General features: G+C 35.4%; 1 protein-coding gene across 6 annotated transcripts in view; it reads left to right on the top strand.

The window, feature by feature from the left end:
- SCN9A (sodium voltage-gated channel alpha subunit 9) overlaps positions 1 to 27,953 on the top strand; it is a 72,073-nt gene that overhangs the window by 32,901 nt on the left and 11,219 nt on the right. For all 6 annotated transcript variants that reach the window (XM_036421869.2, XM_036421864.2, XM_036421866.2 and 3 more), the window contains 4 exons: positions 11,764 to 11,878; positions 18,495 to 18,649; positions 21,942 to 22,115; positions 26,101 to 26,223. In XM_036421869.2, the coding sequence (XP_036277762.1) occupies positions 11,764 to 11,878; positions 18,495 to 18,649; positions 21,942 to 22,115; positions 26,101 to 26,223 (567 nt within the window). The remainder of the gene's footprint in view (positions 1 to 11,763; positions 11,879 to 18,494; positions 18,650 to 21,941; positions 22,116 to 26,100; positions 26,224 to 27,953) is intronic.

Here is a 27,953-nt window from a genome sequence, read left to right on the forward strand (position 1 = left end):
CAGTGTTCCCAAAGGCCACTGTGATGGATTGAATTGCCACAGGAAATGAACCTAAATTCACCCCTGGCTTCATTTGATCCTCCCAGAAGTCCTGGAGTAGTTAGACAGCAGACTTGGTGGAATCCTATTTTATTTTCATTAGCCAGAAAATGGAAATTTAGAAAGTTTAGAAACTTGACCCAGCTGAAAAGAAGTAAGAAATGGTGGAATTTGAAAATGACTTCAGGTTTTCTCACTGTGCAGAATACAGTCAAACACTGCTGCAGTTAAATATTTTACCCTTTGTTCTCCCTGCGTGATCTACAATAATAATCTGCTTCATGTTGATTTTTACTGCTGTGTTGCTAACAATTACCTGAAAGAGAAGTTTGAGTGCTTCACTGGGCTGGAAAAAGATTAGATAAATCAGAAAGCAGATGTAATTAAGCAAGTTTATTCTATATCTATAAAAGGCAAAGTTGACTCGTGCATGCGTGATACATATAAAGCTCTTGCTGGCGCCAATAGCACAGATCTGTCATTGTTGATTGTGAATTTGGTTGACACTTCTATTATAGAGAAAGGGCAAATAGCAATATTAAAAGATTTCTTCTAATTAATTTCCTTTCAATGTGCAGGAATTTGTGCTCTGGGCCACTAGTTTTATAATAAAACACCTTACCAGAAAACGACTCAAGTATGAGTTCAAATAAAGTGCCAAATAAAATATCTTAAACAGTTGTGAGGAAAGTATTGGCAATAGAACATTCACATTTTTCTGAAAATGAAGTTTGTCTCAGAATCGAGAGAGACACACTGTCATCCCCGTGGGCCCATGAGAATAGGTTTCCTGCCACTGCTTCCCAGAACACAGACCCAGAACCACAGCTCCTCTCAGAATCAGCCCCTCCAGAGGCCAGTGCAGCCCTCTCAGCACCAGCAAACGTTAACAACCCAGTGCACAGATTTTTACCATTGGCAATGAATCCCATCGTTATTATGAGCCTTAAATGAAGCATGAAATGCACCCATTCATTCATTAAATATTTATTGAGATCTACCATGCTCCAGGCATTTTGCTAACAGTTGCTTAGGAAAAACGTCCTTTACCCAGCTGCAGTAAGTGAATGTGATTGGCATCTGGCTTAACTAAATTCTTAAGAAGTGTGACTTTTTTTCTTTTTCTTTATTGTGCCACGCTTCAAACTGAAAGCTCTAAAAAACGAAATTAATAATTAATTTTTTTAAATGGAGAGCTCATTCTTAGAGGGTCAGAGAGACATTCCCTTTGTTTGTGGCTATTATAGGTTGCTTCCTTCTCTGCTTTGCAGATGAAAACAAAAGAGCCATTTCACCGAGTTGTAGCATTGAGTTTGGAAGTATATGTAATTTTAAAAGTTAAATTATCCAGTTTATTTCTCCAAAATATAACAGCCTCGTATGATGTTAAAGCTCATAAAGTAGACTCTTGCAGCTCTCGGGGCTCCTTTACTTGTTGTGAATCGTACCCCCAACTCGTCCTTACTGCTCTTTTGAGAAATGCAATCACTTCCCAAGGCCGGCTTAAGTGAACTTGCTCATCTTGTGTGCTCAGCAGACGGGAAAACATCCTGTGTAAAAATTTCCTCACAGAAAGATCCCCATTCGTTCCTTCTCAAGACACATACAGATACTTTACTTGATAATTCTTTAATGTTTTGAAATATTGTATGGAAGTTGTGAAGGAGCTAGCTGAGAAAGGAGGTCAATGAAAGCTTCCAAATTTTATATAATCAAACTTTTGTAGAATCAAGAGTGTCACTCAAAACACTGCAAACATTCTAGTGCAAAACTTCATTTTCTGAAAAGAAGCAAAGTCTGTATAAGCGCTTCCTTCCCTTGATCACTGTGGGAGAGGAAATGATAAAGGAGTGCATCTAAGTACATTGTCTGTACATTATCACTAACCCCTTTCCAGCTCACATTTACTGAGCACCTGCTTGTTATGTATATTGGCTAGACTAGAAAGACGGTATTGTCCGTGCTAATTTCTTCGGTAAATGTAAGCTGAAAGTCTTCTTGGTCTCTGGCACTGCCTTAACGGCTATAGAGTAAAGCAAGATTATAATTAATCATATAAAAAATTAAAACAGAGTTTTAGACAAAATATTGAGGCAGGGCAGAGTATGGGACAATTAATTTTGATAATAAACTGAAATACTTCATAGAGGAGATGGCACTTAAAGTGTGTTTTACTAGTATAGTAAATAGAGAATTTATCAGGTGGATCAGGACAGAGAGAGACAGAAAGGGTAGAGACAGAGATAGAGAAAGGAAATGAAAGAGACAGAAACCTTTCTGGTAGAGGTAAGGGGGTGGGGAGAGGGTGACTGGCACATGTGAATGGATCCAGATGCAAAAAGGCCCATTAAATGCACGTGAGGGTGGCCTGGAGGTAAGTACTAGATTTCAGAGTAGGTTGAGGCCAGGTACTGGATAACTTGGTGTTCCTGGCAAGAAACTGAAGTATATTTATTTTTATTTAACAGAAAGAGGAGACATATTCTTAGGAAGAGAAGACTGTTGCAGACAGGTTGGAATTTTGTGTTAAGCATGGGATTCCACACGGAGTCTGTCTGGGGTCAGGGTCCCTGAGAAACACTCTGGGAGAAATCTCTGTATAAGAGACCTGGTGGGCAGTGTTCTCAGGGACAATGCCTAACCCTGTAAGAAGTGAGGGAAATAAGAGGAGGGGACGGGGGGGATGGTGAAATGCTCTGCAGTTACAGCAGATGCCTCAGCTGACCCTACAGGCATCTCTGACCTTGGGGTGACTCGGTGGAGTTGTCCCATCCTGAAGCAAGGGGGGTTCTGGGTGCAGACTCCCCTCCCCTCTTCTAGGGAGAGTGGCGTAAACTTGGATGAGGCAGCTTCCTTCTGTATGATCATTCCCAGAGAGGAACTCAGCATGAGCCTGCAACTGCCGACACCCCTGGCACTGGAGGAGTGAGTGTTTTGCCCCAAAGAAGGATCTGGGGCTATGGGAGGCAAGAGGTCAAGTGACTATGCTCAACACTTGATAACTGGACACAAAAAAAGAAAGCACCAAGGAAACAATGAAAAAATGTAGACTTTAGCCACTTTCACCTATGTTATATAACCTCCTTCTATGACAACCCTGGGAAGGAGATATTGTTAATCTGTATGTACGGATGGTTGACACAATGAAAGATGACAAGATAGGAAGCTGGTTAGTCACAGATGTTTCTGGGGTCTTTTTGAGTTTGAGTGGCAAGCTTTAACCATTTTAGAAAGGCAAGAGAGTGAATGGGAATTCAATTATTTTCAATTATATCCCTGTAATGTTGCAATTCAGGATCACTTTTTTGTTTTGTTTTGTTTTTTTTTTGTTATAATGGTGTGTATTTGCTGATTCAGCTTCTAATCCTCTTTAACGCTAATTTGTTACGTTATATTCTAGCGTGATAATATACCATAGAGCAGAACAAGGCACATTCCACATCACAGTAATAAACCAGTCCATTGAGGATGCATCGAGTCAGAGGTGGCACATGAGCCAGACTCTGAGGAATGGAAATGAACTCATTGGGTGAAGAAGGAAATCTGAGGCAGAGAAACAAACATTCATAGAGTTTGCTTGATTTACTCATTCATTTATCCACCCATCCATTCATCCATTCAGTATTCATTTTGAAAGACATCAACTTTGGAGAAACTTAAATGTGCTTACTTGCTGTTAAAGGCATTTATTTTATTGATTTTATAAATATTTGTAGTCATCACGGTTAAATATATCCTTTTACTATATAATGTTTTAATGATGTTGCTAATATGTCTACCTCTTTAGATTTTTTATAAAGTTTTTTTTCCTCAAAAAGGCAATTGAAGGCAGTTTAGATTTAGTCTCATTATTGCATTTTACAAAACAAAACAAATTTTTTTTTTTTTCAGAAATGCTTTTGACTTTGGGATTCATTACAATTATACCTTTGAGGAAGTTAACATTTGCTCCTGTCTTATATAGATTCTAACAAAAACAAAACACTTCTATAGAAGTTTACTTAGAACATTCTTTTTTGAAAATTGGTTCCAAACTATTTTTTAAAAATCTTTCATTCTAATTGAATTTGTTCATGTGTCTAAAACAATGAAATTTTGCTCTGACATTTTGAAGTTAATGTTTCTTATGTTTCAATTTTGATTAATTTGCAAAAACCTTCTCCTGCAATGCTGTTTGAAATATAAAAATTGAATAAGTATGTTAGCTAAAAGTAACTAAAAATGCTGTTGTAAGAATAGTCTTTTAAAAACTATAAACTATTACTCTCATCCCACTCCAGTATTGAGACTCACTTATATTAAAATGTTTTTATGAAGAGCAGAGTATACAAAAGACCTTCTCAGCACATTATAGTATTTCAGTTCCTCTAAATGACAGAATTATGTAACTGTTCAGATCATTATTTTTAAATCTATGTTAAGAGATATTTAATCTGATTACTGGGTTTCCAATATATTGCTTCATATTGGGCATATTGTATATATTGTGAAACATGACGAATTTCTATTTACAGGCATGTGACCTTAGCCATTTTAAATCAGTTTGGCTAAGCTGTTCCATCATGTTGCATTTCTAAACTTCAGTGCCTAACCTTCTTACTTCTCACAGGGGTAAAACCAAACTGGACCAATCAAGGAAGCAGCTCTGTGCTTTTAACCAGGCAGAGACATGTGAACACTTTTCCACAGGTTACCTAAAAAAAAAAATCATACCTATATGATATTTTTTTCAGTGTCATGCATGCTTTTCAGCTACAAAATTGTTCTGCCTGACTCATTGCAAGAAAGTAGAAACATATACATACTCTTGTTCCATAGAGGAATTGGCATCACAGCATGTCACTGGGGCAATTCCATCATCTTTTTGTTGTGCTTTTGATGACTTTCTTGATCTCTCATGTCCTTAGGTTATTTCAAGTGCATGATCTATAGATGTTTATTGGATGGATTTTAAAGGTTGTAAAATATAGAATGTAACAGAGGCCATTGAAGCAACATTTCATCTGAAATCCTCATCAACTTCCCCTGCTAATTTAAGCTATATATGTGTATATATATATATATATATCGATATATGCATCACATTAAATTGTCACATTATTGCTGTGAGGGGAAAGTTGTACTGTTCTCACCGTAACAACAGCAAAATGGTAACTGTGAGGTGAAGGATGTGTTAACCAAACTTATTGTGATAATCATTTCACAATATATACATGTATCAAATCATCACATATACACCTTAAACTTACACCATGGAATATGTCAAATATAGCTCTGTAAAGCTAGAAAAATTGTCTCATTTAAATTCAGTAAATTAAAACTCTCTGAAGACACTATTTTTTGTTATTTTTGTGGGAGAAATATTTTAGACATAAACATAAAATCTCAGAACAGGAAAGCAGCATTCTATTGCTAGACCTGTATTTACAGGTAAGGAAATGTCTCATCATTCAAATGAGCTTCTTTCTAAGTACACATCTAGAAAGCTGGGGCAGAGCCAAACTCAGTACATTGGAAATGATCTTAAGCACAGTGATAACTAGATTTCTATTTCTTTAGTCCATTCAGTAATTAACATTTGGTTATTGTTTGATCATATGCAAAATGCATCAGTAATTTACTAGGCCCTGCATATGAACAAATGAGTTGTAAGTGCTTGAAATGCTTAATTAGATTCCAGAAGTAATACTAACCATTGATGAGACTGAGTTTCTGATTATGTATTTATTGCATAAAGAGATGTGCAGAGTAACCCCAAGAAGAGATTTAACTAGAGCATATTATGAAGTGGACACTAAAACTGTCTATGAGACATAAAACACTTTTCCTACAATTAGAAACAGATTATTATGAATTGTCTTATCTAATATTTTTAACAAGTATAAAAAATATATAATCCATTGTTTTACTTTCAGGGTATATTCTTGGATTACAGAACTATAATAGATCCTTGGGTTGGGGGGAATCTATGTTAAAAGGGAGACCCTTGCCCTTTTTTTATAATCCACTTCATGTTTTTAATTTCTCTGTTATTGTTGGGATGTTTCTATTATTTTCATTATTGGCAGTGATGAAAATAGAATTTTATCCTAAAATTGATATTCTCTAGGGATAATAATGCTACCAGTTTCTAATTTTAAAAAAATTTAATTTCTAATTTAAAAAAATTACTTAAAGTTAATTTTAAAGGTGCCCCTAAATAAAACACATATTTTTCTATTTCAAATTGATTGGATTTAGAGGCAATATTTTCTTAGAAAACATTTTTATTTCAGAATCTAGTAAACCTCATCCCCATTGGAACCTAAAAAGGGTTCACACATAGAGTACTATATATATATGTACAGATAAAACACAATTTTTGAGAAAACTGTTTCCAGAAATAAAATGGGTGTGTTTAATTCCTAAATTATTACTATTTTCTTTTTACCAAAGTACTGTTAGAAAACATGAGGTACATGCCAACAAATGGTCATTCTCTGGATATTTCAGTTGTGGAGAATGACTTAAAATATATTAATTTTCTTTGGCAGAAGCTGCCTATATAAAGGTTAGGAAAGATATATCAGTGCCAATTTTCACTTTATATTGTACTTTTTTTTTTCTTTTTCTTTTTTTTATAATATATATTTTATTGATATTTTACAGAGAGGAGGAAGGGAGAGAGATAGAGAGCTAGAAATGTCGATTAGAGAGAAACATTGACCAGCTGTCTCTCGCACACCACCTACCAGGGATGTGCCCACAACCAATGTACATGCCCTTGACCGGAATTGAACCTGGGACCTTTCAGTCCGCAGACCGATGCTCTACCACTGAGCCAAACCGGTTTTGGCGCTTTATATTGTACTTTCAATATTAGAAATTCAGGTTTGAAAAACTGGTAATTGTTTCATTTATTGGAATTTATCTTTCCTTGCCTTTCTCATGCTGAGTAGTTGCAGAGACAGCATTAATCATTCAAATGTATAGGTAATTTATTTTTTGCTTGTCATTCTGGTCTTTTTAAAAGTATAAATAACATTTAATGAGGGTGAGCCTTTACTTCGTGTTTTGCTGTCTTGCTTGCCTCTGTTCCCATCCTTATTTATCCATTTGTTGCAATTTTCTAGCAGGCCTCAGTAGAACTATTTAGAGGTTTGCTTCTAAAGTTTTTGAGATACTCTTTCTGATTTGATCCACAATATTCCAGCTACTGAGATATCTATTCTCTGCAAATATTTGTTCTGTGTTAGTGCACAGTGCCTTTGACTACTGTTGTTAGTTGCTTTAAATTGCAAGACCTCATTGGTGAATGCTGCTTTCCTTTCCACCAGAAAGAAGCTTCAAGACAATACTGTACGATCTGGCTAAGAGATCTATTGTATAACCAGTTCCACCTTCTTATATGAGCAAACTTTGCTGTGTTTGCCCGTTTGTTTTTGTTTTCAGTCATATGGTAGATACTTTAAATGTAACTTCTTAGGGGTGCTTGCCAGCCATTCTCTTTGAATAGCTGGTTGTTGAGATTTGTTTGCTTCAGTGTTTATATAAGTTTGATGGTTTTCAGCTTTTAAGGGTCAGATGATCAGATTATTAACAAATTCTACTTCATACCTCTCGAAATGACAAACTGGCTTTAACTACTCTCCAGACTAACATGAAATCGTCTTCCAATGTGATTGCCTATCTCAGGAAGTGTGAATAATAAATTTCTAAGTGACCAGTTTAGGGAAATTTCTCCTATGACACTCATATGCCATGTTGTAGAAAATATACTTGCAAGGCAATCAGAAGGAGAATCATGAAAAATAATAAAGTTTTTAACTTGATCATATTTTCAGTCATTAAAAGGGGCTGCTTAGAGAGCTACTTAAGTGTATAATGAAGATTAGGAACATTTCCAAACTACTTCATCGTTTGATGGATGCACGTTAAAGAATATAAAAAGATGTGCCCCAGGGTGGAGCAAAAGTAGGTTTACAGTTGTATGTGGAAGAGTTTAATCTTGTATTATTATTTATTAATTGTTGTATTATTTTCCATATGAACAACATATGTCCCTGTGTCCCCCCCACACACACACACACATACACACACTGTATTGTAGTTCACCTCAAGGAAATAGTATCAAGCAAGTGTGATTATGGGGGGGGGAGACATTTTTTACTGTATACTTTTGTACATTTAAAATTTTTGATTCAGGTATAAAGGTTCATATGGAGAATGACATTTTAGAAAGTACCTTCATTCATTATCATTATTCGATACAAAGGCAAGAATACTACTATGGCATACTTCCTATTCCTTATGCTAGTATCTGCCTCTATGGTCCTATGTTTACACTTACGTTTATTTATATGGAGACTGAGAAAGATTAAACAAAAATATTTTTGTTAACAAGCAAAGAAGTAATAAAAATTATATTTCACTTCTTATTAAAAATAAAATATACAGCCTTAGCCAGTTTGCTCAATGGTTAGAGCATCGGCCTTCAGCCTGAAGGGTCACGGGTTCAATTCCAGTTAAGGACACATACCTCAGTTGTAGGCTGGATCCTCAGCCCTGGTCAGGGTGTGTGCAGGATGCAGCCAGTCAATGTGTCTCTTTTGCATCAGTGTTTCCCTTTCTGTCTCTCCTCCTCCTTTCCATTCTTTCTCTAAAAAGGTCAATGGAAAAAATATACTCAGGTGAGGATTAGCAAAAAAATAAATAAAATGTACAAAAGGATTTCAAAATGGCCTACTTATAATATCAAAGTGGAACATTTTCATACTATATTTATTTCACTGCTTTTAATATAGTAAAATCATTCTTCCATTCCAAAATTATAAGGGAGCTAAATAACCAATGATTGAGTTTATAGGGGTGAAAAATAATTATTTAATTAATTATATAAAATTATACAAATTATTGACATAATATTCTCTGTGTACTAAAGAAGTATAAAAGAAGATTCAATAGTTAATCTAGTTAATCTAACAATGCGTGCTATGAAAATTAAATGAACTTGCCTTCAAGAGAAAACTATTATACATGTTAGCCTATTTAAAGTCACCTTTTTGGGACCCTTTAAAGAAACTTATGCTTTCATAAGTATTGACTTTAAAGGTTGAAAAGATTAGAACTACTGTTCTATATTGCTGGGCATGTACACAAATATTATATATATATGCATAATTACCTTGTAAATACTTAATGCATTCCCAGAAAAACACTGACTTTTTAAAAAACATTCTAAATTTAACATTTCAAAAAGCTGTGATAATTTGTCTTGTGATATAAATTATTTGTACTTCATATTCAATATTTTTATAATTTCTGTTCCAGTGAGGAATAACATTGAATAACTATCATTTATGATATAAAAATCTGAGCCAAACTCTGAATTTAATTGACAAAAAAAACTGCCATAAAAGCTATGGGAGAAAAAAAAGTTTCAATGACAATTATACACTCCACAAAATCATCTTAACTTTTACCTTTGTTTATAAATTAACTTGGCATAAGTCTTCTTTGTTGATGCTCTTATAAACAGTGAGAAAATAAAATATTGTATTGAAGTTGAAAATGTTTTCATTAATTTAGGCAAAGTCATAATTCTAAAATTAGAATTATTTTTAATTATTTATAATTTAGAAGTTGTTAACCAAATAACTTATACGTATATATCCATAACTCATGGAAAAGACAGTATTGTGAAGGCCTGGGAGGGGGGTATAGGATGGAGGGGTCAATGTGTAAAAAAGGGGACATATGTATTATGTTCAACAATAAATATAAATTAAAATAAAAATAATAAATAAATAAATTGTTAAAAGTTGTTACCAGCTGAGAAAAAAAAACACACCTTATAATGATTTTCTAGTTATCAGTATTTTGGCTAATAGCATGGAGGGGCTTTGTATTCTTCCCATCAGCAATTCCTCCCACAGCTTTGCCTCAAAATCCAGGCCACTAATTCTGTTTCAGGGTTGAAGGACTTTGTCACATGCAGCTGGGAAGTCAAGAACTGAGGACATCAAATAACTATACTAGTAGTCTTTTAGATATAGTAAAAATGGTGTGTGTTTTGTGGTAGTTGGCACAATAGGACATATTAGTAATTGTACGTTTTCCCATTGTTTCATGGGGTAGTGTATATTTTGTAACCTTACAGAATATTTAGTCATAATTAATTTCTATATCCTTTATTTTACAGTAATTTTAGATGAATTCAATCAGTTTAAATAGCCTTCTTTTTAAGTGAAATTTTATTCTGATACTCTTCATAACTGATATTATTATAACTTTTGGTCTAATAGAAATAATGCCTCTATTCCAACATAGATTTCAAGTATTAATTTAATAGTGTATTCACAATCCTTTACTCCCGTTATAAAAAGAACTTTGCTTACATCATTTATTATATACAATATTTTATCAATGCGCTTTTTACTGATGTTGAATACTGGGTGATAATAACAGCACTGAGAATTTAATGTGGACTCATAAAGAACACTTAGATTCTAAGTCAGTCTCTAAAAATTAGTATTTTAGATTGGACCTGGGATATTAATGTAAATTAATAGATTAAAGAATTAATCAACTGAAATGAATATTTCTTCATTTTTTAGCACTTGAATTTTTTAGCACTTGAAAGCCGTAATCTTAATATGATACATATATGCTGTAATAACGAGTAGTTTTCAATATTCACATGTTATTTAGCAAAGAGAATGAAAATGAACTCTTCCATTGATGGGCTCCTCTACCCCTTAAAAAACAGTATTAGGAAAAATTGACAGAGTTTTGCTACAATTGCTGTATGTATTTTTTCCTAAAATTTCTGTGTATGTGTATATGTGTAAACATCATGTTTGATCATAAAGTTCTGGGTGGGAAAAACTTGCTTGTGTTATGATCAGTTATATGATCATAATCACCATGAATCCATTCCTCTCATGTGTTAGTCTGCCATGTTTAATTTCATTAAATCTTTGTTTCAGAGTTTGCATGTGGTGCTCACTTTAGTAGCCACTACCTCTTGACATTTTAAATGATACTTTATGATCTTTTCTACTGTATTATACTATAAAATTTCAGCACTACACTCTGAAATTTTATACTAAAATGTGTGGTGTTGGATGAGATAATTATTATGATTGTCATTAGTGTCTTGATTCCAATATAATATTTGACTTTTTTGGTCTTGATGAAAGGCTTCTATCTATATCATCCTGATACCTATTCTAATATGAGGAAATACATTTGAATTTTATTTTACATTAACTTCTTTCTTTTTATTAGTTTTAAATATCAATTTTTTTTCTGCCACCTGCCAGATCTGACCTTTCAATTATCAGGTGTTGGCAATTTGGCACTTGTATGATATTGCTATTAGGATCTTGATTGTCTTAAAATAATAATTATTAGAATAAAGAAATTCCCATTATACATAATAAAAATGAGGCCAATACTATGCAAATGCTGTAGTTTACATTAAAACATTACCTTATGCTAATTATGTCTAACTACTTAAAGCATTATAAAAATAATAAAAATTATTTTTCACAGGATGTGTAGATAGATCAAACATAAATGCATTGTAAGGTTACTTGAACTCTGTGTCTGTTTTTTTATGGCCATCATATTATTAATATTTTTCATAACAGTTTGCATGACTCTGATTAGTACATATGCTTAAGTGCAAGATTTGAATGAACTCTAAATGAACTCTCTGGTGGGTGGTGAATTTCTTTCTAGAAACGGAACCAGTCAAGTTCCTCTGAGTGCAGCACAGTTGATAACCCGCTGCTAGAAGAAGAGGCGGAGGCAGAGTCTGTGAAATCAGATGAGCCAGAGGCCTGTTTTACAGATGGTAAGAGGAAAATCGAGACCTTGGTTAGCATTCACTTATTAGTGTTTGGAGTTTTGTTTCAATCCTAAATTGGTCCGCGGTTATTTACTATTGAATAGAAGGCAGACTACTCAATTCCATGTGGAGTCAGTCATGGCCCTGTGACCAAGGACAAGTCATTGGAGCTTTCTGAGCTGCTTTTTGCATCCTTATGATACCCTACTAACAATAATTCACAGTGACAGTGTGTTATACTGTGAAACACTCTAGTTACACTGGATGTTCATACTTTTAAATTTTAGATTCTTAATTCATGTTCCCGGCTCCATGGAACCGCTAGAATACAATTTAATGGGATGGATGGTACTATTGTTCTGGATGGGGAAATGTTACCAAAAGCTAAAGCTATCCACCAACTCGCTGTAAACCTCTTGATGCTGCTAACCACAGTCTGTTTTCGTATTTTTTCTTCCTTTTTTTTCAAAGACCACACTATACCTGTGTTCTTTTATATTTCTGAGAGTTCTGAGGTTCTTCCCTCATTTTTTTTTAATGACTGGTTTAATGAACATCCCTTAAATAATAATGTTTTCAGATTTTGTTGCTTTGTTACCTTGTTTTTCTCTAGCCCTGTGGGTTTCATCCATATTTATAGCTTGAACAGCCATTTCTGTGTTGTGGGCTCTTCTTTCATTATTTTTATGCCTACCCTCACTCTTGAATTCTGATCCGCCTACACCTGCCCATTATCTGAATTCTGATCTGCCTACACCTGCCCATTAAACATCTAAGGCTTAATACATTTAAACAAACGTTAGTGGGTTCTCCACATATAATCTACTACTTCCTTCCATCTTCGTGTCATTTAGCGACACCTGGGTCTATCCTGCCTCTCAAGCAAAAGACTTTTAGGCAGTCCTGATCTCTTTCTTTTTGGCCACACATTGATAGGAAATTCTGAGGACAGTGCCAAGTTCTCTGGTGTATTCTGACCGATGCACACTAAAATTTGAGAACCATTGGTCTATAAGGTAAAACCTGAAGTCCTTAACTTGGCATGGAAAGCCCTTTTTGGCCTCCATCTATTCTTTTCTAACAGTATCTCCATTCAACCCTTTTCATTTTTCTGCCTAACTGAATTTCTTACTATTTCCTCCAATTTTTGAGGGATTTTATCCCAACTAGTAAATTTGAGCTTGACCTAGAAAAGTATGTGGGGTTTTCTAAGTAGGTATTGTGTCATCTAAATAAACACAGAAACTTAGAGTAGGATTGCAGTAGAGCACAAAATTTGAAGCCTAATAAACATGAGTTCTAATTGGCCTACTGCTAACTCCCTGTGAAAACAGGAGCACATGTTAAAATTATTTATACCTCAGATACCTCATCTGTAAAGTGGGTATAACAGCTATATCCACATCATAGGAATGTTAAGGGAATTACATGAGATAACACCTAAATTAATTAGCCTAGTATCTATCTTCCTTCTCCTTTCCTTTTTGTTTTTAAAGTATTTTGTTAACAATTATATATAGAAGCTATGATGGCATTGATGCTAATGGGCTTACCATCAGCAACAGTATTTCTTAAAAAAAAATTATTGACTTGCTTTCATTCTCTAAGACTTTTGCAAATAGTCCCCTATAAGACCCAGGCAATAAACAAAATAAAGGTAACTATAAACTACTATGGGTGCATGAATTTTCTTTGAATACAAGCCAAATCTCATATTATGGGAAAAGCAAATGATGGCATCCAATTAATATAAATTTTGTATTTTTGTTGTATCATAAGTAAAACACTTGTAAAGAAAATATGAAGGAATAATATTTTAGACAGAGTAATGAAGGCACATGCCCTGAGAAAAGAATATGCATGCCATTTGAGGAAATCAGGGGCTAGTATTAATAAAACAAATGGAGAGATGAGAAGAATGGAAAAGTTGAAGTCAGAGGCGTCGTAGAGGCCAGATCATAAGAGCTGAGAAGTACATTGTAAGCATCTCATTCCAAAGTCCCAAAACACGCCATCATGAGAGGGAATGAGTGGATAGCAAGGTAAGAAGTTGGACAACTTCTTGGATGTTCCTGCAGTGATGCAGATGAGAGACGGTGGGAGTTTACACTAGTGTGCTAGGATGGGCGGTGGTGTGAGTATGAGTGTCTGACAATATTTTGAAGTTAAAGCTAAAGGAATTTGCTGAGATGTAGGATGTAGGGTGTGAAAGAGAACAATAATAAACAAGTCAAAGTTTGGGGCCTCAGAAACTGGAAATGAAGACTTCAAAATGAGTAGGCTTGTCAGGATGGGAATCAGGGACTTGTTCACTTAGGTTGGAAATGACTCTTAACCAGTTCATGATTGGTCTCAGGAGCTGAGCCAGAACCAGTGCCCATTTAGAGTAGCATTAGGCCTCCAGAGATTGTTGTTACCTGAAAGAGCAGAAAAACCAAAGAAGATGTGAGAGTTCAATCAGTGAAAATGAATACTAAATTTATTTTTTGTTCATTGTCTCACATCCATTGATCCTTTTTAACTTGATTACTTTTTCACAACTTGTTCCTCTTTTTCACCTTTCTTATTCTGTTTCATTAGTTCTCTAATTCAAGACTTCAGGCTCCTTCCTTATAGATCTGCTTCACACCATCCTTAATTCTACTTGTCTTGGCAAACTATTGTATAATTCTGAACCTGGCATGAATCTTTGATTTTGCTTGCTTTTATATTATACTTTTATTGGATTATACAGTTAGTAAATTGGACCAGCATGTGAGATAGAAACACACTAGTTCTTAAAATAATGTATTTCTTGTTAATTTGGTAGGAAGAACCAATTCAATTTCCCCAAAAAATGTTCTTTATCAACTCCCTATAAAATAACACATAACTACTTCTAACTTTAACACAACACAGCAACCAATTTCTTTGTACCTTATATTAGAAAGAAAGGATTTAGACATTTTTTTAAAGGTGGTGAAATAATGATTTATTTTCCTAATGAAATTTTTACATTAATTATATGGATCATGTTACTATGTTTTTATTAATGGGTAATGTCTTGGAAGAGGTCAATGGTTTCTTTATCATTTGAGAGCATTGTTTTAACATGATGAAACCAAGTTTAAACTTTCTGTAATGGATCACAAGAGCAAATTAATGAAACTACCCAAAAGAAATATTGTCTACCCACAGGGATCTATTAAAATGTTTGAGAGGTTCTCTGTTATGTTTACATTAAAATAATAGTCCTAAAAAAAGAAGGTGTGATAATGTTGCTAACCAGCTAGGTTGGAAATCTCTTGGGAAATGCCTTTGCATAAAAGCCAGGCAAGTAGTCAAGGACTCATGCCTCAAAATGAGAGAAACTCTCTGAGATGTGATAAATCCTGAGGGCAATATTTATGAAGCTTCATCCCTGATTTTTTTTTTTTTAAGTGCCTTACCTGTCTAATTAGAATGCATAGTTTATTTTCTTGCCTCAATCAAGAATAATATTTTTCTTCAACTTTAAGACTGCCAAAATAAATCTCAGTTGGTAAGATCTTCTTAACCAAAAGGTTAAGAAGATCCTGTTCTGAATGAGAATTTTGTTTTTAAGTTTAAGATAATTTCTAAACTCTCAAGCATTAAGTTAATATAAAAACAAATTCCATTCTAAGGTTTTTCTGATCTTTCTGATGTTTTCTTGTGCCCTGAAAAAGATCTACTATTTTTCTACCTAATTTCATAAAATATTTTCTTTTTACTAATGTATTTGAGATATAAGGTAATTATTTTAAATACAACAAAGATAAATTATTTCAGATCTGAGATCATGTTAACTATAATTAACATTGGATAAGTGAAGTCAGGAGTATATTTTTCATTCCCTGTTGTTTTTTTAAATCCAATTTTTGTGGGTAAATTCTAGAATTCACAGAGATATATGACCTTTAGATCATGATTAATTCTTAGGTGATTTTAGAACTTTTTTGGAGGGACTGTGTCTTTTCAGTCAACTATGCACAGCATATTTAAACTATGTATAGGACTAGAGTAAGTATTGTAAGCAGAAAGGGCAAAAGGACAAAAAAAAAGATACAGGATTAGCCTTATTGGAATATAGAAACTTCTGGAGAGAAAGGGCAGAAACACATAAAATATACATAATGGCAAAAATACCAGAGACTTGGGGGGCGGGGGGAAACATTGCTTGCATTTCTATAAAGCTGGAAATTGAAGTGTGAGGGAGAGAGGGAGGGAGTGAGGAAGGGAGGGAAGGAGGGAGACAGGAAGGAAGGAAGGGAGAGAGGGAGGGAGGGAGGGAGGGAGGGAGGGAGGGAGGGAGGGAGGGAGGGAGGGAGGGAGGGAAGGAGGGAGGGAGGGAGGGAGATCAATGTGAAAGAGAAAAATCTATTGGTTGCCTTCTGTACAAGTCCCAACCAAGCCAGGATAGAATGCCCAACCCAGGTATGTGCTCTTCACCAGGAATGGAAGCTGTGACCCTTTGGCCCACGGGCCAATGCTCTAACCACTGAGAAAACTTGCCAGTGCTATACATTTTAATGTTTTATATTGGCTGCATTTAACAATGGGCTAGTAAAATATCCTAAAAATTTCACAATGTGTTATCAAGAGCTAGGATGAGCTGGGTCTCCTAAACCACTGAATTCTGCCCCTTCATATTGCCATTTCATAACATTCCAGACTTGACCCTTTTCTCTCCAAAATAACTATTTTTTTGGTAGGAGCTCAGAAAATGTCTTGATCTCAGATGACACAGGTATGCTATTGATTCCTACATATTCTTTTCTAGCTCAGACTTTTTGTCTGAGAGTAAAATTCATACCTTCAAATAGCTACAGAATACTTGGATGTAGAGATTTCCCTGGCATCTCACTCATTACCACCCAAATCCTGCTTCTGTACTCATCCTGGACTCCTCCTTTTATCTCACATCCACATCCAGTCAATCACCAAATCCTACAATCTCACCTGCCAAATATGTCTTGAATCTATTATTGTTATTCTTGCTGCCCTGAACCAGAATTCTAAATGTTTTTTTTTTGTTGTTTGTTTGTTTATTTGCTTGTTTTTTTGTTTTGGCTTGAGGTCTTTCCTCACCTCCACCCCTCTTGTTTCTCCTCTTCCAACTTACACTCCAAACAACTGTTGAAGACATCTATTTAAATTGCAGCCTGCCTTATCATTCTCTGCTTACAACCCTTCCCTGACTCCTCAATGTTTATAGGATATAGACCCAATTCTTTAAGGTGGGAGAGATGCTTTCTGGAATATGATGTAATTTCTCTAACCTCAGGTGGGCTCCTGTGTACACTTTGCTTTCATAACAGTTCTGAACTGCTTGGAATTTCTATGCATAACGCATTTGGCTGCCTCTTGGCCCAGATTTCCATGCAAACCCTTTTTGGCTAGTACTGATTCAGTTCAGGCTTCACCCCTTCTAGGAAGCCTCCTCTGATCTCTCCTCAATGAGCCAGGGTAGATGGACTTATTCCAGATATTCCAAAATAACCCCTGCATATCTGTCAGTTTAGTTGCTTATCAGGTTATAGTCATTTATTTATATACTAGAAACCCAGTACACAAAATTTGTGCACTTGGGAGGGGTCCCTCAACCCAGCCTGCACCCTCTCATAGTCCAGGAGTTCTCGGGGGATATCCAACTGATAGGATATCCCATAGGCAGAGGGCCCAAGCTGACAGTCGGACATCCTTAGCATTGCTGCAGAGGTGGGAGCCCGATTTCTGGCTGAGTGGCACTCCCTCTATGGGAGTGCACTGACCACCAGGGGGCAGCTCCTGCATTGAGTATCTGCCCCCTGGTGATCAGTGCGCATCATAGCGACTGGTCATCCCTCCATTCGGTTGATTTGCATATTAGCCTTTTATTATATAGGATCTGTCTGCCTAACCAAAACCAAAAATAAATTCCTCAAGGATAACAAACTCTGTACATAACTAAGTATATGGAAAATACTCAAGAAATATTTAATGGAGAAATGAATGAATAAACCTGAAACATTCTTTTAATATTTCTAAAATTTTTATAGCAGTATGTTGTACACCTAAGATCCCAATGTCAGATTTGTTTTCAACTTAGAGTACTTGAAACAGTTTCATCTACATCTTCTAATCAAGATCTATTTTTTTAAACTTGATTTTAGGACCTTCACTGATATTCTTAATATTATTTAGAGTGGTGTTTGTCAAAGATTTTTTATGGAAGAGGTAAAGCCACACCAGATTTCATACTAGATCTATATTAAGGAAACTATATCTTTCAGAAAATATGACCCTGAACTGTGCTCAGATTTTAGTTCATTTATTCATTCCTCAAATTCAGTTTTTATTGTGTATTAGGATTGGAAAAAAAATGTTTTAAACACTGTAAAAGAGATTAGTGAGAAGTCAGGGAAACACAGAAGACAAGAATATATCCTAAGTTAGAAATAACTGACAAGTATTAAGAAAACACCATGAGAATTAGGAGATGAGAGAAGGAGGCACCCAGTTTGAATACTTGTTTGAAGCTGCAGGCATGTGTTAGAAATTATTTGGTTGAGGGACTATCATAGGGACCTATTTGCATTAAGTCATGTATCTTAGCTATTTTAATGCATATCTTTCTCGCCAGGTTGCATACGGAGGTTCCCATGCTGTGACGTTAACATAGACTCAGGAAAAGGAAAAATCTGGTGGACTGTTAGGAAGACATGCTTTAGGATAGTTGAACACAACTGGTTTGAAAGCTTTATCGTTCTCATGATCCTGCTCAGCAGTGGGGCTCTGGTAAGTAATCTGACACCTAAAGCAATTAATGGATTGTCAGTACTCAATGAATTGGAAGATAAAAGTACCTTAGCAAGTAGTTTTACCCCAAAATAGATCCCTATGATTAGTACCAAGGATAGAATTTTAGTTCAGTTCAGTAAATATTCACTGAGCACTTCTACAGGCAGAACATTATTCTTGCTGCCCTAAATGCAAAAATGAATAAGACCCAGGCAAGATAAGGAACTTGGAGGGCAATTGGGGAAAAGAGGGGTGTAAGGGCTAAAAGTTTATAAGTGAAGAACATACCGATAAAAGCCCTGCTTGGGATTTCAGGAAAGTAGATGATGTTTTGCAAGATCTAGAAAGATTAGTAATAATTTTCCAGTGAGGGGAACATAGTACAATTGGAAGGAAGCATAAAACATCATCAGATATACAGGAAATTAAAAGTAGGCATACTTAGGAAGAGTTATGGGAGGAAGAGCAAATACAGAGATGGATGTGGTGGCTAGCGATACTGTGACAAAGATAGGCAGTGTCAGCTTATGAAGCATCCTGGTTATTACTGTAAGGGAAAATAAACTGCAGTTTTAGAGTGAGAATGGACACGTTTCTCAATCTTTTACATATACCAAGCACCTTCCGGGAGAGTTGAAGTGAATCTGGGAGTTAAGAGCTGACAATAACAGAGCTGAGCCTCTAGAAGCCTAGTTCCAGCTGGAGATACTACTGGAAACTCCACTCTACTCAAAGCAGAATTTGCAAGAACTTCATAAATTGCCTCATAGACAGTCTTCATGGGCCTGGGATTTGATTTTACTCTTACAGGAAGTTAACCTATTATTGTTTTGTGTGTGCTGGTGGAAGATGTGAGACTTTCGAGTCAGAGACAAAGGACTTGATTATTCGTGGCATAAAAAGGAGCATGAACTTCAACATGTTTGTGTTGTTTCCCCTTGTCCCCAAATCCCATGGGGCCATAGCATGAAGCTAAGTGTAAATGGCACACACAGTGGGTTAGCATTGTAGCTGGTGAGCACTGAGCTTAGGGAACCCATCCTCTTATAGCAAACAGAAAGCAACCTGGCTCTTTATCCCCGAGGGTGACACCATCTCATCTCTCAAGGTTGCTTGTTGTAGAAATAACCCTGAGAAATGGCTGGGGTCAAGAGTAATTCAGCCTTGCATTCTTGTCACACCCAACAAGAACACGCAGGGTTGTTTAGGGCTCACAGTAAATTGCCTCTCCTAGCAATTCTCCTCTCTCAAAAACAGGAGATGAATACGAAATTGCTACTTGATTTATCAGGTGGAATGCAAGTAGGAGTCTTGACAGTGTCTACATTATCTTATATTCCTATTGACTAAGGAAGTTCATCCCATTCTGAGTCACATATATAACTAGGAGATTAGAAAAAATTATAGAAAAGCTTAGAGCAGTGCCTTGTTCAAAATGTCTACAAAGGAAGATACCATTTTGGGGGAAGGGACACTCTCAAAACTAAAATTCAAATGAGTCACAGGAAGAAGAAAAGGGGGAAATATTTCAAGAAGCTGGTATTTATGCTCAGGGAATTTGCCAATTGAGCTAGATTTTAAAAACACTTATCTATAAAACAAATAAAAAGTAGCTCTAATTTAGTACATATTTATTGTATGTCAAGACCTTTAAATAGTTTTTCCCCCCCTTTAATTTTCAAATAATCCTGTGAGATTATGGTATTTTGCTTGTTTTAGCAATCAGGAAGCTAGGTACAGAGTATTAACAGTTGTGTGATGTCTCAGAGCTAGTAAATGATAGAGCCGTAACTTAACCAAGGTCAAAGTCAAAGCCACTGAACCTTTTTACTATGCTGTGGCTCCTCAGGAAGCAGGGTGCACACCACGTAGGCGAGTAAGTGGTAACTGAAGTGAGTAATAGTCAAGCCCACACCCAAGTCAGATAGAGCTCATACAATGCCCTGCTTGTCCCTTTGCTCTCACATCCACAAAATTAGTCCTAGAAGCGAGGAGCCCCATTTCAGGCTCTGGGATGTGCCACAGCAAGGTGTGTTCAGGCAGAGTATTTGGCCTTCAGCATCTGCTGGTCCTGCTCTGCACCCAGATCCAGGAACAGCACTCTTATTCATGACCACGCCCCTTCTCTGTCTTCCGCCTTAGTTTCTGTCTGAGTAGCTGGCCTGACTCCTCCAGAACTTGGAGAAGGGAGGCAGAAAAGTCCCCATGGCTGCAAGTCTCCCCTGCACTTTAATTCTACTGACTTTCAGAACCTCTGCCAGTACTAGAACCTTCTTTTAGCATCTTAGTAATCTGACCATTCTCTTCGTCCCAACTTCTCTGTTTCCTTCAAGATTCATACCAACATTTTGCACAGAGTGTTTGGGATCCTTTTTAGGGTATTGATAGGTGAATTTGGAATAAGAAGAATAAGAATGGCCCAAGGCCAGACTTATGGACAGAAAGTATTATGTTAATCGCTAAGGATGCAGGCCCTTTTCCTTTAATTTTCTTCACCATGGTAAGTATTGTTTAAACTTGAAAGAGATAATTCTTACTATAGACCTGTGTAAGTCAGCAATCATTTTCAATGTCTTCAGTGAGTTCAACACTTTGAGTTTATTCAAATTATTTCCCAAGGAACTTGTGGCTGTGGCTTGTAACTGGGAGAGTGTTATGGGTGCCACATTCATGGAATGAATAGAAGAGTGATTCGTAGAACCGAAGCTTTTAATGAATGATAAAATATTGTGCAAAATTTAAAGAATAAATCAACCTCTAATTTCTATAGTCATACTAAGCCCCTGCACATGTTCACTTAGCAAGCCCTTCTGCATGTCCTGCTGTGTTCCTGGGGATGCACATGCATGTAAGACCTAAAGGAGAGGCTCCAAGTCCTACTGGTATAGGAGATTGCAGGGAGAGAAAGGTATAGCAGAGTGGCTGGTCCTGGAAACATGTCTTAAAGTATTATGTCTTTCCAATTTGAAGAGAGATAAAAGAGGGATCAGATAAAGTGGAAGTCCCTGCAAGTGCCAGAGATCTGGCTCTTTTCAGAATATTCTAAATAATTTCATTCCTTTGTGCCTTCTTTCTCTTCTCATGGCCTCTGGGACCAGTGGCTTGCACTGGTGGTGAGAAGTCTGGAATTGGTGTCACACAGTAGCTGTAAAACCAGAAGAAACTCAGTTGGCTCATAATAGTATGATATTTCAGTGGTTTTCTTCATTAAATTTTTATTTCTTGTTTTTATTACAAATAATAAGCTTTCAGTTGGAAATGAATCAAAATTTGGATATTATTTCCACAGGCTTTTGAAGATATATATATTGAAAAGAAAAAGACCATAAAGATTATCCTGGACTATGCTGACAAGATATTCACTTACGTCTTCATTCTGGAAATGCTTCTAAAATGGGTAGCATATGGTTATAAAACGTATTTCACCAATGCCTGGTGTTGGTTGGATTTCCTAATTGTTGATGTAGGTACTTTGAGTGAAATTTCAAAGATTTTGTGTGATGATTCAATGTTCTGCTAAGACTTCACTAATGTTGTATATTATAATTTTAGTTGGCTTTTTATATTTTCTGTCTATAGGTTTATGCTTTTAGAAATATTAATGTAGCCAGTAGATGTCTGTAAGGAAAAGAGAAACTTTTCAACAAATGTAAATTTTTTTCTCTACCATTTTAACATAATTTACTCTTGCATGTAAATTATTTTTTGCAATCAGAGAAGATGTGACTTGGATATCATTCCTGTTGGGATTATAAATAGAATGAACAAATGGAAAGTAAGGGGTGGGAATGAAAAGGGCAGAAACACAGGTTAAAAGATAAAATATTGATTTTTTTTTTTTTACTACATAAAGTTGGAAAATAAGGTGATGAGTACATCAAGTTGTCTTTGTTAGCTAAAAGTTATATAAAAATGGTAGTTAGTACTAAAGCAAATAACTCCATGTTAGGGAGAAAGGTGGGTGTGGAATTTCAAAGTATATAATTAATGACAATGACAGGGAAAATCAAAATTAATCACAGTTCTTATCCCTATTCAAACACCCAACTTACAATCATCTCCAGAGTGGTGCTGGAGAATAGAAATTGGTGTTAATTACAAATAACGAATTCAGAGAACTACTGAGTATTTGGATGAAAGAGAATGCTTCAGTTTATGTATTATTTTTAACAAAGCAAAAATATTTTTTAGTCATCATCTTGAAATAGTCAGGAAACAGATCCTAAAACAGCTTGTGAGATAAAGGCATCTCACATAGAAATTAAATGGTACAACTTCATTATTGTCAAGTCATTCTTATTTAGTATACTCTATTTTAGTTTATATTTTATTGATATAACTTAATTATATAAAATAATCTAATTGTTATATGATATTGTATATTATTTTAAAAGGCTTCCTTAAAGTAAGCTATGACCTCAAGCTTTTAATTTTATTTTTCTCAGTATGAATTGTGTTCTTCATTCTTTTACTAATTCTTCTAGATTTTCCAAAATCTAGTCTTTGTTGTTAGGAAGAAAGATTCTATAAGTCATAATTTTTAGAGAATTCTTTTCCTCATCTGATTTCTGGAATTAGAAGACAACAAGCAATTTTTCAGAGTACCAACAAGTACTCTAACATTTAACCAAGAGTTTGCATTTTGTAACCTTTCAGAAAGGGTAACTCAATACAACATAATTCATAGATATCAAAATTATATGTAAGCATGACTATTAACAACAAAATCTTACTGCAAAATTATGCCAAAACTAATCATATCTACTCTAAAGTTCAGTTTCTCAACTGTTATTTAAACCTCAGTAAACTATTTCCTTTCTAACAGTTCGATATATAAAATATTAAAAGTAATAACAATTATTTATTTTCTATATATGTGATGTGCAAAAATTTTTCCCAAAGTATGCATAATACCTCCTATGTCCTCTTGGGCTTCCGATGGATTTTTCATGTCTTATATTAATGATTTCATATTGCTTGTTTTTATATTTACCATTTATGTATATGTTACTTAGTTACTGCCTAGGATGCTTTTGTAATATAATAGTTTTAAAGAAAGGCTAACCAAAATAAGAAAAAAGTGATATAAGAAAATTTCTTATATCACTCTTAGCATGTAACTATGATGGTTCTTTTAAAAGTTATTTTAAAATATTTAAAGATATTCAAAAAACCTTTAAAATGTTACTATAAATATGTTACTTTTATCATTACACTTAGGAAATAAAAGTTTACAAGTAGAGTTGAATTTCTTTTAAACTAAGAAAGAAATATAGCTATAATAACAAATTATTTTTTGTGTTTGAAAATATGAAGTGGTGATTTATGAAGGGTTATATAATAAGCAGAACTTGGGGAGATATGTAGCTTCGATTTGAAATATTATTTAATATTTTGAAAAAACAGTAAATGGACGTCTGTGAAAAAAAAGAGCCACATGCTAACCTGACAAGCTCAGGGGAGGCCTATGTGGCAGTCTTGCCAACTTAGAGACCTAAAATAACCACAAAAGATGTTTTGAAAATTAAACATCTAACTACAAACATGTTATAGTGGGTAGTAATGTTCTAGGCCGATATTTTCCCAGACAGAGATCAACTTAGATCCTTTTACTGAGCCCGTTTGCCTTTTTGCCTCTAAGATAACATATCTGTGAGATGCCTGGGTAACTTGTAACTTCCCTTTTTCTGGAGCCTCTGGGGAACAACCAAATGTGGTGGGCGCCAGGACAGATGCCTCAAATTCCTTCTTTATCATGTTAATTGTTCCTGCACTCACCTGAGTACACCTCCATCATTTTACTTTTTATCCAATCCCAGGAGTTTCCCACCGCTTTGCTTTCTCCCGCCTCCTTACTCCATCACCAATGAATTTCATGTAACCCACCTATGTCCCTCCTTTGATTTTGGTGTATAAATAGAGAAATGTAACCTGCCATTCGTCCCTTGAGGTTCAGCTTCCCGGCATACGTATGTCAAAAGTTTGGCTAAAATAAACTCACAAAAATTCTTTAAAAAAAACAACAGTAAATGTATATATGGATGTATATAACATACTGACACATATATTTGATATGAAATGTTTCTATTCTGTAACATGGAAGCAAAGTTACACACAATATTCTTGCTGGTAGAGATGAAAATCTAGGAATGTAGATTTGAGGGAGGACTGATTTTTTTTTAATTTCTCAAAGATTAAGCAATTTATCTAATCTACTTTTTCTCTAAGTGTGATTCTTGAACCAACATCATTGGCACTTATATTGTAGGTGGTAATTATTAGGGATACGATTCTCAGAACCCACCTAATATCTACTGAATCAGACACTCTCGTGTTGGGACCCAGCATTCTCTTGTAACGAGCCCTCCAGATGATTCTGGTGCATATTCAGGCTTCTGAACCACTGATCTGATTTATATTCAGAGAATGGACTTATTTGATTTCTGCAGGCTTTTTGATTATTTGAAACTTAATTGAACATTATTTATTAGTATGAGTGTGTGTGTGTGTGTTAGTGCATGCACAAATTTTATGCACCAGGCCTATATATATGCATAGTTAGGTAAATGGATATATAAACTAGAGGCCTGGTGCATGAAATTCATGCATGGGCAGAGTTCCTAGACCTGGCAGATGATCAGGGCCAATCTGTGAGACTAGCGGCAGGGGTGATTGGGAGAGTTGTGGGGAGGGCTTCTGCTGGCACCTGCCTTGGCTGTCATGGAGACTGCGGGCTGGGGGCAGCTCCTGCACTGAGCATCTACCCCCAAGTGGTCAGTGCACATCGTAGCGACTGGTCAACTGTTCCCCGGTAGTCAGTGCACGTCATAGCGAGCAGTTGAGTGGCCTTACCATATCATTTGCATATTACGCTTTAATTGATGGAAGGATGACCAGACAACCAGACACTTAGCATATTAGGCTTTCATTATATAGGATATATATATATATTCTCAGTTACAGACTATACTGTAATTTTCTCAATAACTTTCCGCTATTATATTCAATATAAAGCCCCATTGTGAAATCATGTTTCTTTACATTACTTTTATATAAGGTTTATATTAAAGTTTAGATATAGTTAATTTCATATGCTCTTATAACTTAGCTTTTGTTATGTCCTGGGTTTTATTTCAATTGAAATTTTGATAGCTTCTCTCATTAAATGTTCAGAATATGCAAAAGTACATTTCCATTGACTATCAAAGTGTGAAAGGTACATATGATTCTTTTCAGATATAGGAAATAGCTCACTTTCCTTCTATTCTTTCATTTTATTTTGGTTAACTTTTTCCATCTATTTCCTTGCAAAGCATTCTTCTTACCCATTGTTTAAGGCAATGACTAGTTAAGTTGATATATTAAATCATATTGTTCTTGTTGAGCTGCTCTTAGTGATCGTTCATGATTATTGCATTGAAATAATTAATTTAAAAAATGTTTTGCAGGTTTCTTTGGTTACTTTAGTTGCAAACACTCTTGACTACTCAGACCTCACCCCCATTAAATCCCTTCGGACACTTAGAGCTCTAAGACCTCTAAGAGCTCTATCGAGATTTGAAGGAATGAGGGTAAGAAAATACTAAAATTTCCAACATAATTTGTTTATACTTTTATAATAGTCTTATTTTTAAAATGGAATATAAAATGTGAAAATTAATATGTAGAAGTTATAGACTGTTTCTATTTACACATGCATATATAAATGTGTATATATATGAACTGTTTATGTATATAAGTGTGTGTGCATGTGCACATTCAGTTGTTCAGTGCATATGTTTAACAAAGAGTAAATCAAATATTGTTAGGAGGTGATGATCCAAATAAGTAGCTTTTCCCTTCTAAAATAGAAATAGATCTTCTCTATGCTAGAAGATCAAGTGAAGGGGACACTTAGTCCTGAAAACATCTCTCATATACAAGTCATCAAGGACTTACCTGTATCAGGTGATCAAATAATATTTTGTAAAAAACTACCTTGGGTATGGGGGCATAAGGAAAAAAAGGAAGTGAAGTAGCATCTGCCATCACTTTTAATTTCATCCTTAAAAATAAACATTTCAATAAAAGTGTAATTGTCTCCAAACTATATCTGAGAAAACTAAAGCTCTGAGAGTTTCCATAATTTGCATGAGGCTACATAGCACCAGAAAAGAGATTCATTTTGCAAAGACAAGCAAGGTGAGATGAATGATGACTACCAGCAACCTAGTTTTAAGGGCTGTGGTAAATCAGCAATTTTTTCCTAAAATACATGGAGAACAATGAGCTTAGTTTTTCTAATGAGTCTATATCCATATCTGTTCTTGCTCTTCTCATTCTCTTCTTTTCTAGATTTATACCTGTTTTCTCAAGCCTCTGTTCTCTTGGCCAGGAATCAACCCTCATTCATCAATGTAGCAGATAAACATCTACCCATTCTTAAGCCTCAATTAAAAATGTGCCCTGTCTGTCCACCACCAGGCATAATTAGGCATCCTTTCTCTATGTTCAGATACGTATAATCCTCACTATATTGTACTTACTTGTTTGTAATACTTCCTCTCTTCCTATAGTCTCAGAGCAATTTAACATGCAAATCAGTCTAGCTCACTGCTTCCCTGAATGTGCTCTACTGACAACATCATCACAACTGATTAGAAATACAAACTCCCAGGATCCACCCCAGACTCAACTGAATCAGAAACTCTGGGGTGGGGCTCAGAAATCTGAAGCCTCCAGTGACTATTAACAATCGTTTAGCAAATCTTCGTTATTATTCCTGCTGCACTATGACTGTGACCTCTCCTGCTTAGAGTCCAGTGTATGATGAATCCATGTATATGAGAGGTCCTGATTAAGAATTTTTTCCCATATGAGAATTGGAAAATTACAAGTTACATTGTATACAGAAAGATGGTGTTGAATTTGTTGACACGACCTCCCCTTTTTGAGCCTTAGCAGAAAGCTACAATTTATCCAGAACTTAAGATGAATCCCTGAACTTGAGCAGACGTTATACTGAGTTTTATGAACAAATAGTATACTTTCCCCTACAAACTTACTTCCCTCAGTGATTAAGCCAGCCCATTATTTTACCCTCTTTGCTTTGGTCTTTATCTAAATAATAAAAGCATAATATGCTAATTAGACCAGACGCCCTTCCAGATGTCCTCCTGGATGACCTTCCAGACAAAGTCGCAGGGGCAGGGGCCAAGGCAAAGGCAGCTGTTGAGGCAGCAGGGGCCAAGCCCCTTGCACAAGTTTCATGCATCGGGCCTCTAGTCTACAATACAAGTGAATAGTTTAATATATATGGGAG

Source organism: Pipistrellus kuhlii, unplaced genomic scaffold (genome assembly GCF_014108245.1).
Source record: "Pipistrellus kuhlii isolate mPipKuh1 unplaced genomic scaffold, mPipKuh1.p scaffold_m20_p_7, whole genome shotgun sequence".
In the NCBI taxonomy this organism is placed as follows: Eukaryota; Metazoa; Chordata; class Mammalia; order Chiroptera; family Vespertilionidae; genus Pipistrellus; species Pipistrellus kuhlii.